Below are 18,255 nucleotides of genomic sequence, written 5' to 3'. Positions count from 1 at the left end.
CCATGAGCTCATATTGATGTCTCTCATTGAAATCCAACCCTGTATCCTTTGTCCTCACCTGGAATGTAAAAACTCTACTTCCCAAAAACATCAACATATTGACTCATATGCTGTATCCTATTATACACATGAAAGAGTTTAATAACTCTATCACCCATACGACCACCAAGAACAAAGCTGCTAAGCAATTGTTAATAGTCCTTTGCAGCTCTTTTCGACCTTGTAATATATTCCATTTAGGGTGTATCATCGAAGTCCTATACTCTAAGTTACTTGAATTTTTTCTCTGTCTGATTATTATCAATTTGACATGCAGTTGGGTTATTTTTTTCTGTTTGTATTCAAACTTAATGTATGTCTTTTTGTTTTTGCTATATTTTTAACATTTAAGATATTTACATGGTTCAAAATCAAAACTATGTAAAAGTAGTCTACTTTAAAAAATGTCACATCCATCCCTATATACTCCACACTATCCCTACTTACATTTTAAATATATATTTTCTTTAATTTCTGATATATCTTGTTTCCTTTTGCAAAAATAAGCAATTTCCTCTTCTTTCTTACATGATAGGTAGATATGCACACCATATCCTGGACTTACAGAGAGCTTCTTGATTCTTCCTCTTTGACTACATTGTACACCATTGTATGGAGCACTACATTTAAGCCAATCACTATCCTTTGAGCCATCATTTAGAATGACTACAGTCTTTTGTTATTGTAACTTATTCCTGAATGAAAACCTTGCACACATGCTGTTTCATATTTGTGGAGGTATGTCTTAGGGCAAATATCTAGAAGTGGAGTTTCCAGTTCAAAAGGTAAATGCATACATAATTTTGTTAAATATAATAAAAACCCCTTCAGAGGGGTTATTATCATTTTGCATTTCAAGAAGAAGTATACAAAAATATGTTAATTTCCACAGCCTTGACAAAAGTGTTATCTAGATTTTAGACTTCCTACCAATCTGATAGATGAGAAATGGTCTCTCAACTTCTCACTGACATTTTTTATAAGTAGAGTTGAATATCTTTTCTTGTATTTAAAGGCCATTTTTATTGTTTTTGTGAACTATGTAAGGGGTTTTGTTCACTGTATATATTTTCTGATTTTTCTTAATTTTTAAGAACTATTTATTATAGAAATTAGGCCTTTGACCATCATATAAATCTCCTGATTTTTTACTGGTCCTTTGACTTTGCCTACAGTGTTCTTCCATATAAAAAATATTTTCTTTATTTTTATATGATTGATATTATCAATCTTTTGTTGTTTCTGGGTTTGGGGTTTAAAGCTTTAAGTTTATTCACACTCTGGTAAAGACATAAATCAGCCATGTTCATTTTTTACATTTAGATCTCCGATTCACTTGGAATCTAATCTGGCAATTGGTATGACATATGAAACTAGTTTTGTTTTTCAAATGACTATCCAGTTGTCCCAAAACCATTTATTTTAAGACTGCCTATTTTCCAAAGCAGAGGGAATGTGAGACACAGATTTTGTCTTGTGAATGATGGATAGCTGAGAAGTCAAACAAGCTCAGAGACTAGCAACCACAAGAAACCACCATCAGCCCTGGGATGAAGTATCAAATAGAGAAGGAGATGTTCCTGAAGCCCAGGGTTTAGGGGCACCAAGCCAATGCAGCAATCATGACCATTGGTCCAATAAGATCTGAAGCCCTCCGAGAATTGCACTTACTGCCTAAGTACAGAAATAGGTAAAGAAATGCTTCCTTTCTTCCCATCCTCCAATCTCCACCAGTGGTTCCTATTGGCCAAATCCGGATGGAAATCAGTTAATGAGGAGCCTGGGACATGCATCCTACAGAGTGTAACTCTCTTGCAAAATAGAAGAGAGATGGAAGAGGGGCAAGAGATGCTCTGAGAATAGGGGCGCCTAGGTGGCTCAGTCATCTGAGCATCCAAATCTTGATTTCCACTCAGGTCATGTTCTCAGGGTTGTGAGATCAAGCCCTGTTTAAGACTCCATGCTAAGCCCAGTCTGCTTGTCCCTCTCCCTCTGTTCCTCCCCCTGTGCTCTCTCTCAAATATATAAATAAATAATTTTTTTTTTAAAAGAATTGTTCTGGGGACAAAAAGGCAGCACAATACTCTGGAAAAAATAAGAATTCTTTTTATCTTTTCATAACAACAAATTGTAATGTATTAACTTATTAACATTTAGTAACTTATAACTTATTAACACTCCAGGAGCCAAATCCTCTAAGTAAATTTTTAAAGGTATATGTGGATTTAAGGACAGACTGTAATACAATCTTCTTATAGTTCAATCATCTCTCCTGAAAATAATCTGGATCAGTGAGCTATTTATTGTGTATACATTTGGCATGAAGCAGAATTGAGGAAATTAAGAATACAGGGATAGGACTAGAAAGATTTCAAAAATAGAATTAGCCCTGCAGAAATTAAAAACATCCAAGAGACTGAAATTGAGATCAAACATAACTGAAAACAACTGAACAAAATAAATCTAAATTTTATTTTAAAATACTAAAACTGAATTTTTTAAAAAAGAAACTTATAAGCCATATACAATAAATGCAGGAGTTTATAGATCCTTAGGAGAAGCAAAAATTTCTTTTTATCCTTTATAATTTCCCTAGGTGCTGCATTTTTTAAGAAAGTGATTTACTTTATTTTTAAAGTTATTAAGCCTTATTAAATATCGATTTAAAAATACTTTTTATATGTCTTAGAATTTGGGATATACGTGTACCTATCAATCATAACATAAAATCTAGACTGTATGACACACTCAAAACAAATAATGCTTTGCAATTCAAACGTTTGGATCAGAGGCATAAAATTTATATTCAATAATCTTTTCATCTCTAGGTACTACATGTTAATGCAATGTTTTTAGAAATATGAGCTTTAATAAATATAACATTCCATTTTACACCTTAAGAAATCCATTAATTATTTATATATCCTAATTTAGCAAAATTCAAATATAACCCCAGTTTTGAAGGTTTGATAATTCCCATAAAACAAATATTTTGATTTTTGGAAGGAATGATTTATTTTCAGAATTAGTCTAATGAAACAAGATCACTTTCTCATAAGGAAACCAATAATGTATCTCTCTTCAATTTCCTAGAAAATCAAGGGCTCAAAATTAGACACCTTGCTGACCCGTGCTTCAGGTACTCAAGAAAGAATTCTCTAGGCCCTTCCTTTTCACTTTTCCTTCTAGACTTCTCCTACTTGCCAGTGTCCTCTTCTGCACTTGATAGCATCACCGTTTAGGGGGAAGGACCATAAGGAGAAATGAATCAACTCAAGCAAACATCCTGGTGCACAGGAGGATGAAATAAACAATAATAGTGTGTGGAACACCATTAGCCATTGTGGTTCTGCATACTCCAACTCCAATTAAACCATCTTACCCAAACACCCTTGGATAATTGGTTCCAATGACTAATACATGCCTACTGATCCAGAGCCTGTGAATTGTGTATGCAAACAATAAACCTGCTTAGGATAATGTGATTGATTGTAATTCCATTTGAAATAAATGTAACAAATGGCAATGTGCCATCCAGTTAACCATGCAGCACAACTGTAATTGTTAAGGTTGTTCATTTCATTATACAGGGTCCTTTCTCAGAAAAAAATTCCTCTGCTCTTAGGATGAGGAACTTTTGTCCTTTCCCTGAACACATGCTTTCCAGTAGTTACTTGGCTTCTTTTTATTTCATTCTGGCTTCTAGAAAATCTGGAGCCTATCTATATCCTGTGGATAGAACTCAAAAGAAGTATCTACATATTAGCTTAAATCTGACAGTTTATGTCCCTATCATCATTATCCTATTCTTTTTTTGCCTATCTCTAATTTGTTTTGCATTTTATATATTCCTGTAAGTCATCTTCTCCAGAAACAGATCAAACAAAGACAGAGTTTGAGCAGTGCAAGATACTCACAGGTAATCAACACTTTTACAGGGGAGGAAGTAGGACTGGAGACAGAAAAAAAAAAATGCAGACCTGATCAAAATTCCGCCAACCTGGCAGCGTGCTCTGAAGTGAGCATGGTCCTGTAGCAAGCCATACTGGTAGGTATATTCCCCTCCTCAGTTAGTCACCAGACACAGGCTTCCCTAACAAGGATGTGAGATCAGGCAAGGCGGGTCTCTAGAAGTGAGGTAGCCTCTGAAGAAGTTGAAGTATGTCTGCTGATGGGAATACCCTCAGTAGCAACAAGTCCTTCCTTGACATGAAGCTGAGTGGCCCTTCCACCTCTTTTTCTACTTCAGTTTCCTTCTCCATCAAGAATGAAGAGAAGCTCCTCCCAGTATCTGGTGTACCTCCTTCATAAAAGATGCTTGGAAGAGAGATGTTAGTAAGATAACTACAGTGCCTAACTAAAGCAGAGATGGATCTCAGAGTCCCAACTAATTATCTTCTTCTTCCATCATCCTTTTTAGATTCTGTTAACCATTAGCTACCACTACTCCTGGTCTGGCTACTTACTTGCTAGTGTTCAGATCCTTCAGCCCTAAGGATCTGAGCCTTGGGTTATCATGCCCTTTGGCTGGGGTCACTAGACTAACCCATTTATAGTCACAATTGGACAAGGGAATATTAAGATAGGCTCAAGCAAATCAGTGGAGTTCTACTACATTCCTTCCTGCCTCCAATATGTAATAGCAGCCCTATCTTCTCTAAATAATCAATTACCTTGCCGATAGAGTGACTCATCTTATTTTTGATCCCCAAACAAGGAGGTTAACAAGTAAAAAGTGACAACTGAAGCTTATAATTCAATGGGACTTTTCTGTGTCCACTTGAGAGTGTACCCCCCCCCCACCTTGGGGAGCAGGACCTATAACCCAACAGAACCCATAATTATGGGGAAAGGAAACAAATGATGTTCAGTGGGTCACTGAGAGTGATAGTAACTAGAGTCATTACTATTTCCACCCCTTGATCCCTGTGTCCACATATTCTTACTGAAGACACACCAGGTAAAAGTCATTAACTCAATGCATATAGAATATTCTAGAAGATGGCATCCCATCTGTGTAGACCACTGTCTCTGAGCTTCCAACAATCTATCAGGCCAGCAGTTTCTAAGTGGAGTAGAATGTGATACGGCCAGTGAATTTCATGGTCATATACTCACTCATGAACCTCTTTTGCTATAAAGTGGCATTTATGTGGCATTTATAGTATTTCCCTACTAATGAGACCATATGGACAAGAAAGGCAAATTCACCCAGAATATACATCCACTTCTGTAAGACATACAAAAATAAACAACTAACCCTTCCGGGATCAAACGAGCCCAATGTAGTCAACCTGCAATCTACAGGCTATTTGGTCTTCTTGAATAATGGTGTCATATTAATATTGTTCTCTGTTGCTGGCATATTCGATATTCAGAAAGACAAGCCTTCATAAACAGGAGTCCAGGCTCCTGGGGTCTTGCATATCCTTAATCTTTGCCAACATCTTTCATGTGCCCTCTGTGCCAGCACTGCGGCAGGTGATGGCAGAGACTGGCTGCTATCAGCTAGACAGGTAATTTTGTTTACTTGGTGCAACATTAAGTATCAGTTTCACAGTAGATACTACCTTGTGGACATTAACATGTCCAATGTACATGTACAATGATCTTCACAATTCATATCACTCCATATGTCCATCCACATGTCTCTAACCCAGACTTTATCAATAATATTCCATTCTTTCTTCTTCCAGGCTCTTGATCAGCTGGCCAAATCATTTATCATTGTCCATGAGTTTGTATATATTTAACCTCAGGTTAGTTTTCTTTCCATGCAAAAGGGATAACTTCTGTTTTAGGCCTCTGAGTATTGAGAGGATTTACTTTATCTTTCAAGGCCATCTTTAGTAAGACTGTAGTGTAGCTACCATCCATTTTTGACACATATACAAATACTGAGCTAACTCATCTATATACTGAATTCAAACTTTTTCTCCTCTTTACATTAAAATCTCCATATGACCATAGATATAAGCTGAGTAAAGGACACTGGTGCCAGTATGGTGAGTGCCATAGGGATCTAGCTACCTGTTAAAGCTCATGCAGTTTTCATGTGTCCGCTGGCCCTGCCACCATTCATTCCTAGATATACCACTTCCATTTTTCTATGAATTGTTCCCAGACCCATCTGACCTTATGAATTTTGGATCTGATAGAAGTTAGCTCATGATGGACCACTCTAGACCTATGGTCACTTAGTTTCTCATGGTTGAATGGTTCATCTCTGCCAAAACCCAGTAACATGACAGAAGTTGTTTTTCAAAAGGTATGTGATTCTCCACTGCACCTCATGCTCCAGAATGCCGAAAGTTCACATTATGATGCTTTCATTGTGGCTTAACACAAACTATACATGACATATTTTCCCACCAATGATAACCCCTAATATTATTTAGTCTGCCAGACTGTATGGCCCAAGAGCAGTGCCCCTTGCACTACAATGTGATCCTATTACAGATTCTTTTCCTGCTCAGTCTCCAGTCAAAGCTGGCAAATTTCCATGCTTCCTGCAATATAGGCTGAGCAGAATCCTTAGCTGTAGTATATGCTGACGCCAGATCCATAATACCTTCTGCTTTGTTATTGTTGTTGTGGGGTTTTTTTTTTTTTGTTTTGGTTTTTCTTTTCCATTTAAAATGTTTTACTTTCCTTTTTAAACTAGATTGTGAAGTGCCACTGAAATAGGCAATGTTGGCATAACAATGTCTGTTACAATAAAATACATTAGACATTATAATAAATAACCATAAAAACTATGTGGGGGAACATGAATGTAGTCGACTGAATCTGGAAAAATGTTTTCTGCACAAGTGAGAACAGTCATACCTCTTGTTAAGACTGATATAAACAGAACCATAGGAAGCTTCCAGGAGAAGTAGCCAGCCCAGGGCTGAGGGTGGAGGTGGAGGTGAATGGGGGTCAAGAGGGTGAGGGGAACGGCAAACTAAAAAATACTGACTGAGGTAGCAGTACTCTGCTCAGTGCAAAAAAAACAGACTTATGCATAAAAATTAGACTATGATCTCAGATTAAATTCAGATCATCATGCAAAAGACACAATACATGCTGTTTAGTTTTAGAAAAAACTGCACACATTTCTTGGGTAGGAGATTGCAAGACACAATGACTGGTCTTTTAACTTTGGAGGTGATGTATGAGTATGTTCCTAATTCCTGGATGCCCAAAAACTTTTTATAGATGTAGAAAAACCAAAAATCTTCACAGGTTTCATCTCCTATCTTCTAGAGTGCATTTGTCTTACCAAGACCTCCAATATACTGACCACCTCTTACTTATCAGGTCCAGTCAATATAATATCATCATCATCAACTTAATAAATTAATATGGTGTTCTACAGTATGCTCAGGCAGTTCAGATCTCTTTATTCTATAATATGACAATGAGTAGGACAGTCAACATAAGTCCTCAAGCAAAATTGTCTGTTTCATGTGAATATCTGATCCTCATTGATAATTTGGGATAGAAAATAACATATTTTCCAAAATAATTACAACACATCTGAGGCCTATTAATCTACTCCAAAAAGACACTACATATAGTACAGTGCCTGTGACTGGGGCTACTATTTGCTTCAACTTGCAGCAGTCTACACTTACTACCTTGGGGACACTGGCTTCTGGAAGTATAGACTGATCAATTAAATAGAGATACCATGGGACTATCAACTCTGTACCCTTTAAATCTTAAAGGATACCACTAATCTTCACTGTTTTCCTTCTCTGGGATGTTTTTTACTTTACTATCTTGGCTTTGTAGGGAGTGTGGGGGATAGTTTCAAAAGCCTTCCACTTTGTTTAGCTTGCTGTGATAGTTCTTATCCCACATGACTAAGACCCAAAGTGGAAGCTATACCAACTGTCAAGTATGCCAAAGTCACTTAATATCCTGGGACCAAGGAAATGGCCATCAGGTAGGTTCATAAACCCAGTAGACCTCCTGTAAGCTCAATGTTGGCCAGCACTCCATTTATTACCTGGTCATCCTATACCACCACTCTAACAAGAGGACCATGATGAGGCACTGAGTCCTTGGATATTAATGTCAACTCAGACCCTGTGTCCAAGAAATGTCAAAATACCTGGCCATTCCGTTTTCTCTTTTCCTACTGAAAAGCTATTCTAGTAAATGACTGTAGGACCCTTTGGAGAAGGGCTGGGGGAAGCATTAACGTGTAAAGAAAATACGTATTCTTTTCCTAGGAATTTACCCACCACTTCAGTAATGGTTTCCAGAACTGAAAAAAGGATTAGATCCAGAAACTGGACAAGGAACATGACTTGTTTAATGAAGGCTATATTTTTAAAAGGAGTTTTAGATTCACAGAAAAACTGAGCAGAAGTACAGCCAGTTCCCATATATTCTCTGCCCGTACATATCCACAGCCCTCCCCATTATCACCATGCCCCGCCAGAATGGCATATTTGTCACAAATGATGAACCTACATTGACACATCATTATCACTCAAAGTCCACAGCTTATATTAGGGTTCACTCTTGGTGTAGTGTAGTACATTCTATAGATTTTGACAAATGTAAAATAGCATATATCCACCATTATAATATAATTAAGAAGAGTTTCACTGCCCTAAAAATCTTCTGTGCTCTGTCTATCCATTTCTCTCTCTCTCTCTCTCTCTCTCTTTCTCTCTCTCTCTGCAAGCCCTTGGCAGTCATTGATCTAAATGTCATATAGATAGAATCATACAGTATACAGCCTTTTCACAAAGGCTTCTTTCACTAAGTACCCCTTTCTTGATTTTTCTATAGCCACAAACATAGTTACCTTAGTCAGTTACCCATCCTTTTTCTCCTTAGAGATGTTATCTTCTAATAACCATTTCCATTATTCTGTAGGCTCTTGACTGCCCCTCCATTCTCGCTGGTAATGACAGCAATGAAACGGTCTGGTTTAGGACGTTTAAGTGCCACTATCTGGCCTCCATTGTTTCAGGGTTCTATTATGCCCACTGCAGTCAGTGAACCAAGCCCTGTAAGAGACCGTGCTACTGTCAGCCCTGGCTTACAAAGAAGAACTACATTGAAAACTGTGTAATACTGGTGCTCTTCTAATGAGTGCATTTCTTATGCCATTGGTAAAAGATGTGTCCTCTAGGCTCCATGAATAAAATTGGCTCATGCGCCTTCCAGGCAAAGATACTCATTTCAATATCCTCACATCTATAAGCTCTTTATTTTTAATTTTTTTATTTAAATTCAATTAATATATATTATTAGTTACAGAAGTAGAATTCAGTGATTTCTCAGTTGCATATAACATCTAGCACTCATTACTCAAGTGCTTTCCTTAATGTCCATCACCCCAGTTACCCCAGCTCCCAACCCACCTCCCCTCCAGAAACCCTTAATTTGTTTCCTAGAGTTCAATATCTCTGATGATTTGCCTCTGCTTTCGTCTTATTTTATTTTTCCTTCCCTTCCCTATGTTCATGTTTTCTTTCTTAAATGCCACATGAGTGAAATCAAATGGTATTTGTCCTCCTCTGACTGGCTTATTTCATTTAGCATAATTATTTCATAGCATACCCTCTAGATCCATCCATATCATTGCAAATGGCAATATTTCATTCTTTTTGAAGGCTGAGTAATATTCCTGTGTATTCCTGTGTGGTGTGTGTGTGTGCGTGTGCATGTGCCATATCTTCTTTATCCATTCATTTGTCAATGGAATCTTTCCATATTTTAACTATTGTGGACATTGCTGCTGCTTTGAACACTGGGGTGCATAGGCCCCTTCAAATCATTGTGTTTGTATCCTTTGGATAAATACCTAGTAGTGCAATTACTGCGTCATAGAGTAACTCTATTTTTAACTTTCTAATGAACCACCATACTGTTTTTCAGAGTGGCTTCACTAGTTTGCCTTCCCACCAACAGTGGAAGAGGATTCCCCTTTACTCTGCATCCTTGCCGACATCTGTTGTGTCCTGACTTGTTAATTTTAGCCATTCTGACAGGTGTGACATATCTCATTGTGGTTTTGATTTCTATTTCCCTGATGCCAAGTGATGTTGAGCATTTTTTTCATATGTCTGTTGACCATTTGAATGTCTTCTTTAGAGAAATGTCTGTTTGTGTCTTCTGCCCATTTTTTGACTAGATTTTTTGTTTTTTGATGTTGAGTTTGATAAGTTTTTTTATATGGAAGGGAATAGAGAACTTAGATTTGTGAAATCAATCAGACTGCTAAGCTTTTTATTCCATTCCTTTTATCCTCTGCCATGGAAATTCTGTCATTTCAACTTTGTGTATATGAACACTTGTTTTCTTTCCTGTTTTCAGGTGTCGTCCTAGCAGTAAGTTCACATTATTCCCTGGGATCCTTAACAAAATGTTAAATCCAGTAGTTCAAGAGAGCATTTCTAAGTCAATAAACTCTTCAATATGCAATTTTTATTTTAGGCCCCCTTAATCAAGCATCCTTAGAATCCAGGCCCACACTTACTCCCCCGACTCCTTCTAGTACACAATGGCTGGTTCTTGTAGCTCCTTCGGAACACTGTCCCTTTACTGCCTTAGCAGACTCAGAACATCCTCTGCTATATTATGAGTCTCTAAATATTAATGTCATTTCACAGCCTGTGTACAACCTAACTTAGTTATAGGCCTTATGAGCAGCAGGGAAGGTGGTATGGGTCCTGGGACACACACACGACATTACATGGATGAGTGTGTGAGATGGGAGGTACTAACTCTTAATAGAGATGAATGGACCATGTCTGTAGGTTCAGGTTCAGAGGTATCGAGGAGGTCAAAATCTTGAGAGACATCCATGTAGATGTCCTCATCCAATCCAAATCTTGGATTTTCCCAAAGTGTGTGGCATGATAGGCTTATTTTGGTTGGGCATTTAGTAATTTCTGAATTCACTCTTCCCAAGATTAATGCTTAGACCTTGAACTTCTCTATCTTTCCCCTACCCTAGAGTTGATAGGAGAGCTTCTTTATATGCAACCAAGAGGTCCTCTGGCTTTTACACCTGGATTTCAATTGCCTATTACATAACCTCAGCTACTCATTATCTTTCTTTGGAATCAGTGGCATTTAACAATAGCAACCCAATACCATTGTGCTTAACATTATTATTTCTCCTTAAAGTTTCAAATGCATGAAATATCACACCTGCTAATGATTTCTCTTCCACCAGTAGAAGCTCCCAATTCAGTATGGGTAAAAGTTTAGGAACTTGACTATAACCTTGTTCCAGGAGCTGTCTATGCTCCACATATGACCAGTGATGGGATCTGCATTGCCAGCAAGATGGCAATCCAGCTTCAAATCCCATCTTATTATCTATTTTCTCAAATCACACCTACTACCAATTAATGAAGGTTGGATTTCATGGAAGCAGAAACCAAGACAGAGTTTGAGGTGAAAGATGCTTATCAGGGATCAACATTTACGAAAGGAAGAAAAAAGAAAGTAGAATCAGGCAGAGGAAGAAATCAAACCTTGATAATTGGGCCAATATGGCAGTGAGCTCTGGAGTAAGTGTTCCTTATAAAGTGTCCCCAAAATGGCTTATATACTTCATCTTACTCAGTCGCCAGATAAAGGCTGCCCAAGAAATGGTATGATTTCATGTAAGATGGCTCTCTGTTGCTGAGGCAGAATCTAAAGGATATGAAAGCTGTCATCTGTCAGCTGTCACTTCTGTGCAAGACCTTCCTTGAAAGGGGATCACCATGTATAAATATTTATTTCATATTACTTTGTTCACTTTTTAAAGAAACTGTAAATTTAAAGTTTATATAAAGACAATTATAAGTGATATAAATCCTGTAAGAGCACAGCCACTAAAATTCACAAGTTTACAGTCCAAACTAGAATATCAGTAATTTTACATAAAATGCATTAAATAGGGTTAAATTAGCATTATTATTATCATCACTTTGAGACACAATGCCATTTCTAGTCACTCCCCACCTGTTCTGGAATTAAAACACAATATTTCATGACTTGAAAACAGTCTAGAGCACAAGGTTTTTATCAAATCTGTGCTTACTCAGGAGAAGTTTTGCTGTGATACTTCCATCAACCAGGATGAGAGAGATCTCCCATTCTTTTTTAATACAAGTTTAACATAGTGGCTTCTGGTAATTTCAACCAGATTTTTTTCCCTCTGGGACTGATTTATATCACTCTCTCTTTCTTTGCATCACTTCCTTAAATCAAAAGTGTAAGAAGTCTGATTACTGTACTTCTGCTTCTATCTATGAGAAAGAACCATGTCTGTCCAGTAACTAAACAAAGTAGCATGAGGGAAAAGAGAGAAAGTGTCCCAAAGTATTCAGTCATTTGAATTAGACTTTCATACTCATGGCTGCAGTTTCTAAACTAAATTACTCCTCCAATAGACAAGAGCAGTGTTTCCTCACAGTGTGATTTATGAACTTCCTGCAGAAAAATGACCAAAAGTTCTTGAAGAAAAAAATGCAAATTCCCTAGAAAAGGAGCACCAGAAAATTGTATTTTTATATTTTCAACAGGCTGGTTAGGTGACAATAGAGCACACAAAGTCTGAAAACCACAGATCAATAGTATGTTCACTATTCAGTCACAGAGTAAGCTGTAAGCAATAATGAAAACTGATGTATACTGAGCTCTATGTACCTGGCATTGCCATAAGCACTTTATGTGAGTTGTCTCATTTTCTCCTCACTATAACTACACAAATGAGAGACTGTTATTATTTTCATTTTACAGATGATAAAACTGAGGGACATGCTTGGAGAATGGAAGATTTGGAATTAAAATAAAAGAAGTTTGACTAGAATGCTGTGAATTCTACTATGAACCTAGGAGAAAGCAAAGCTCAAGACCTTACACACGAACTTGAGACATCTATAGTCTTCTGAACTTTCACCATTGATAGAAAGGACCTAATTACATCTGTATTTTACATACTGAAAATATTTTGACAGGTATATAACATTTTTTTAGATGATAAGTGTTAACCCACTGAACAAAGTGTTATATACAAGATCCTCTAGAAGTAATACAGCTCTCTAAAAATGTGGAACTGAAGGTTGAATCCTTCACAAATGTCATCTTAACCTATCACTTTTGAAAAGCTATCTGGCCTGATTGTGACCTGTCTTTAGTTAACATATCTATAAAATAATTAGCTCATTTCCTCTCTCTATATATATAATTGTTGTACTATCATTATCACACATTTTAAAATACGACTTGTTTTTTAATGAGCTCATCATGAGTAGAAACAAGAACACAGTTCATGTCAGAGTTTCATGAAAATATTCTTTTGGTTATTTATTAAAAACAGAATATAATAAGACTTCATCTCCAGCATTATCAAATAAAAGCCAAAACCCAGTATTCTTAAGAAAGTACCTTATCATTAGGAATGTCTTACTCTATACTGCTTCACTAATCTTGATGATGAGGATTCCAATCAAAAGAATATTTCCAGTGTCATAGCTAATCTTCTAATTTTGTGGCTGTGTAAGACACTTTTGTTGGTTTCCCATATTCCGCTCTATACTTCAATGTGGTATTAAATAGCTCTTAATTCATTAGCATTTTATTCAAATGAGTTCAATGTATGCACTCCTGACTCTTATTAAAGATAAAATTCCCTTGTCCTTCAAGACTTAAACTTTTAAAAGAAAAAGTCTTGGGCAGCCTGGGTGGCTCAGCGGTTTAGTGCCACCTTTGGCCCAGGGTGTGATCCTGGAGACCTGGGATCATGTCCAGCTCCCTGCATGGAGCCTGCTTCTCCCTCTGCCTATGTCTCTGCCTCTCTCTCTCTCTCCGTGTGTGTGTCTCTCATGAATAAATAAAATCTTTTTTAAAAAATAAGAAAAGAAAAGAAAAAGTCTTAAGACAATTTCTTTCTAAAAAGGTATTTTACTGACAAAGCACAATCATCGGAAAGCTTATGTAGAGGCTTACAGGAATAAAATTAGTTTGTTGTCAAGCTTTTTAGAAAGTTGGAACTAGATAACTTCTCTGAGTAAGAAGGGAAAGAGAATACTCAGACTTATTATGCACCTCTTAAATGTGAACCCTTGTGACTAACTCTTCTGGTTGATTTTTATATGTTATTTCAATTAATTATCACCATGCATTTGGAAAAAGGCATACAGCCCCCATTATCACCCACCATTTACATATAAGGAGACAGAGGTTCAATAAGGTTAAACATTATGCCCAAAGTCACACAGTTAATAAGTGAATCAAAATTCCAGGGTCTTCCCCCACTCACCACATTGCTTCCAGAGAAAATGCTAGTGGCATATTAATGAACTAATGCAATCTGATTTGCATATAAACATAGAATGGCATTGTACAAAATACATTATACGCCAATTCTTTAACCCTAAGTATTATGTTTACACACAGAAACATTCCTTACAGACTGTGAGTTGTTAATCCCTGAGTTGGTTTCAAAGAATTAGCATTCTGGTTTATTGTTCAGTCACAGAGGTACACCCTGGAAGTAATCCCAGTTTTTCACATACAGGTAATATTTCAGTTAAGGAAGTTTCCCTCCCATGAGGCCATCAAAATACTTTAGTGTGTAAGAATCATAGACTATTTGTAAACAAGGCAAATGGTGAGAATGGGGTCTATGGGGGAAATAGATTTCTACATTAGGAATTTCCTTTCAAAAAATGGAAAGTCACAAATGAAAGCTAATTCTTTTAAAGTCCCATCATTAACATCAGACTTGATCTATATCAGGGCCACTTCCTGATCCTAGACAATGTTAAAAGGTCATGAAACAAAAGGGTAAAGTTAGCAGATGCATGACTCACAGAAGACACAGTAGGGTGTGACCTTAAAGCTTATTAAAACAAACAAACAAACAAACTACTTCTGTCATTCTTCAGGTTCTCCTGGTTTTAGTTTTCTTTTCAGCTTCCCTCCCTGTGTAAACACCCATAAACACAACAGGTAGGAAACCAATTCATTCCTCATTTTTCATTTATTTAAACAGATGAATATTCTGCCTCAGGAACCAGAACCTGATGCCTTACATATTGAGGTGTGTGTGTGTGTGTATGTGTGTGTTATGCACTGTTCTGGGATTTGAGAGGGGGCAGGTAGAAATCGTGAGGATCCACGGTAGGAAGGCAGAGTTGATACCTCCCTTTTAAAGCTACTGTCTGGGAGAAGGGGTGGGAACTATACCAACCCATCACCACACCACATGCCTGTCTCACATACGATTCTTTCCTCGTCATGTTCCCTGGGAAATTTCCCCCAGATTAGGAAAAGAACGGTAAGGCGACTCTGCCTCGCGGAAGGAGAGTTGTTACCATTGCAGCACAAAGGACAGCGAAGCGCGCTTTCACATCTTCGCAACTCCACTCACTGGACCAGCTCTACACTTCAGCACCACGGAGAGCGGCATCCCCTCCGCTACCACCCATGGGGAGCCACATTCCCGCGACCCAACACCGGATTCCGGTCATCTAGAGAGGAGGGACCAGCCTGCTTATTTCTCCCTCAATGTAAGCAACTATGATGATTCTTTCATATCAAATTTTCCAACAGAGGTTGTTTTCTTGCTGAAATACGGCATTAAACTTTTATTTATTAGCCCTCTCTTTCCTGTGTAGCTTGGATTTTTAGATGTAAATCTGGATCTGAAATCTTTCTTATTGATTGGGTTGGTAGAGGAATTTTTTTTTTTTTACTTTTCCTTGCAAGTCTAAGTTTAAAAATCCATTTAAAATAGACAATTCATAGTGGTAACCCAGTCTTGTTGTGCTAAAGTGCAGTATTTTTTTTTTCTTCCTGGAATAGAGTATCTGTGTTGTCTGTTCTCCTCTTACTTCAGTACTGACAGCTTTTTAATTTAACATTTTTTGTGACTGTATTTATCTTAACATAAATATGGGAATAGGAAAAGGAAGACGGCTATCTTCTAATAAGTAGCCACCATTAAAGAACTACAGGTGGGAATAAAGAAGCTGTTACTTTTTTTCCTTTTATTTGTGGAAAATATGTCCTTTAGATGTCCATTTCAACCTAACAAATATGCTCTTAAAAGAGATGTAATCTGGGCAGGGCTTTAACACAAGCTTTGAAACTCTGTAACAGAGAATCTCCTTTACATGTGAAGTTGTAAATTCACTTAAGTGTGATTGAATAGACTTAACCAGGATGCTATTGTCATTAATTGTAATTTAAAGGCTTAATGAATTCAAGGGTAGATTTGTAAGAGGCAATAATGATTGACCCTGTCTACTGGCACTCAGTGAATTTTTGCCTCAGAATGCCACCTACTGGTGGGTCCTGTTTCTGAACCACTGGACACACAACAGATTTATGAATGAATACACATTAAATCCAGAATATTCATTATGAATATGATACAAACTCACTCTCTAAGATCTTTTAAACAGTGGCATTGGTTTAATTATTTAACAACTTACCAAGGTTCTATGCCACAATTATAATTTCATAAAAATTTATTTCTAAAACACTTGCTCCTAAGCTTAGGGGCATATAGATTAGCTAACTCCTTCAGGCAGTCATTAACCAGGAAAAAAAATGAGAACTATGTGAAGCCTCACTGAGGCTAATTTCAGACACATGCGGTATCCTGGATGAGAGCTGCCAGGATCTCTTGCTCAGGAAAGGCAATGAACATTTCCTAGATAAATATTCAGCGTGTTACCTTTTTCATCATTCTCATTTCATGATTTTAGGGCCTTTCTTACTTTCTTGGGAGTAGATGATCATTTCAGGCTCTTCTGTCACAAAGGTTACTGTAACAGTCAAGAGGTTACACATATCTATTTTATACCAAGACAAATCTTTGGAGGAAAAACATGTAAGAACTTACTGTTTCAGTTCTATCTGGAGATATACACAGAGATACAGACATCCAGTTTCATAATTCCCCAGTTTCAAACAGACAAATAAGGATTTAAAAAGAAAGAAATAAAAAAAGCATACACAAAGCATTAGTTATATGTGAATAGTTAATAAATAAGGTAGCCTGAAAATACAGAGAATGACCTCTAAATGATGATGATTCATTGAAAATTAAGTTGCTGATAAAATTGTTTATTAGCATTCAGGAATCTAGATAATATTTTTAATTCAAGATGCAATGGAAAAAATATAACATATTAGCAGAATTGTCTGGAAAGTATATCTCAATATAACGTGTTATAATGAGTAGCAGAAGGATTATTTTGCTATTCCTATAGGACCTGAATGGTAGGGTATATCAACTCATGTATATTAATGGGGTAACTACGTGGATATCTTTCCTTTTATTTAAAATGCATGTGGATGCCTCTGAAAATACATATAGTTTTTCAGAAGTATCTTGAATAAGTGAGAATGCCCCAGTCATTCAAGGACTTAATATACCCTCTGATATTAATGGTCTCGTCTAGCAACTTGTAGACCATTACTTATAGTGGAGCTGGAAACTAATTTGGCTTTGGAACTCATACCTTACTTTAAAAGTTGTTAGAACAAAGAGGAAATAATAATTAAAGGATCATATGACTCCTATATCTATAAGAAGGAAGACACAGTAAACATTAACACATCTATTTTATTGGTCTTCTTTAATGACCAACCCAAATTCAAGTATTTAAGAACTGATTATATTATTTGACCATGCACCATATGCCAGGCATCAGGGATACTGGGCACCAGGTACATATGCCATATAAACAAGTAATTCCCCTGCCCTCAAGGATCTTGCACTCTAATGAAAAAATTTACCATCTTAAGAAATTCAGAAAAATGGAGGAGGAAGAGGGATGGCAGTGGCATACCAGCCCAAAGCAGTGGCTTTGAAACCAAACAGATCAGAGGCCTAATAGTGGATCTATCACTCACAAGTTTATGTAGCCTTAACAAAAGTGGTTAATTTATCTGAGCCCCATTTCACCATCTGTTAAATGGGAATGACAATAGCACCTGTATCATGTAGTAGTTTATGAGAATTTAAAATGATAATACGCGTAAAGTACTCAGCATAGTGCCTGCAACGCAGTTAATGTGTAATAAATGTTAATCATTATGATTAGTCACTGAGGAAAAAAGCTTATCACACGATTTGTGTGAATTAAAATAATAATTCATATAAAGCACTTAACAGAATATCTGGCACATAGCAAATGTGTAATATATGTTAACTATCACCATTATACAGCCATTAAAAAAAAACAGCTAATC

The 18,255-nt window shown here is 36.9% G+C and overlaps 1 protein-coding gene across 1 annotated transcript in view; it reads left to right on the top strand.

Annotated features, from left to right (window-relative positions):
- Positions 1–11,549: 11,549 nt before the first annotated feature.
- The window catches only part of TRPC7 (transient receptor potential cation channel subfamily C member 7), a 143,470-nt gene continuing 136,764 nt past the window's right edge, over positions 11,550–18,255 (top strand). Inside the window, exons 1-2 of the mRNA XM_049091931.1 lie at positions 11,550–11,651; positions 15,314–15,516. Coding sequence (XP_048947888.1) covers positions 11,550–11,651; positions 15,314–15,516 — 305 coding nt within the window. The remainder of the gene's footprint in view (positions 11,652–15,313; positions 15,517–18,255) is intronic.

Source organism: Canis lupus, chromosome 11 (genome assembly GCF_003254725.2).
Source record: "Canis lupus dingo isolate Sandy chromosome 11, ASM325472v2, whole genome shotgun sequence".
Taxonomy (NCBI): Eukaryota; Metazoa; Chordata; class Mammalia; order Carnivora; family Canidae; genus Canis; species Canis lupus.
Note: the sequence above shows the minus strand (reverse complement) of the source record. Positions and strands in the feature narration are given on the sequence as shown.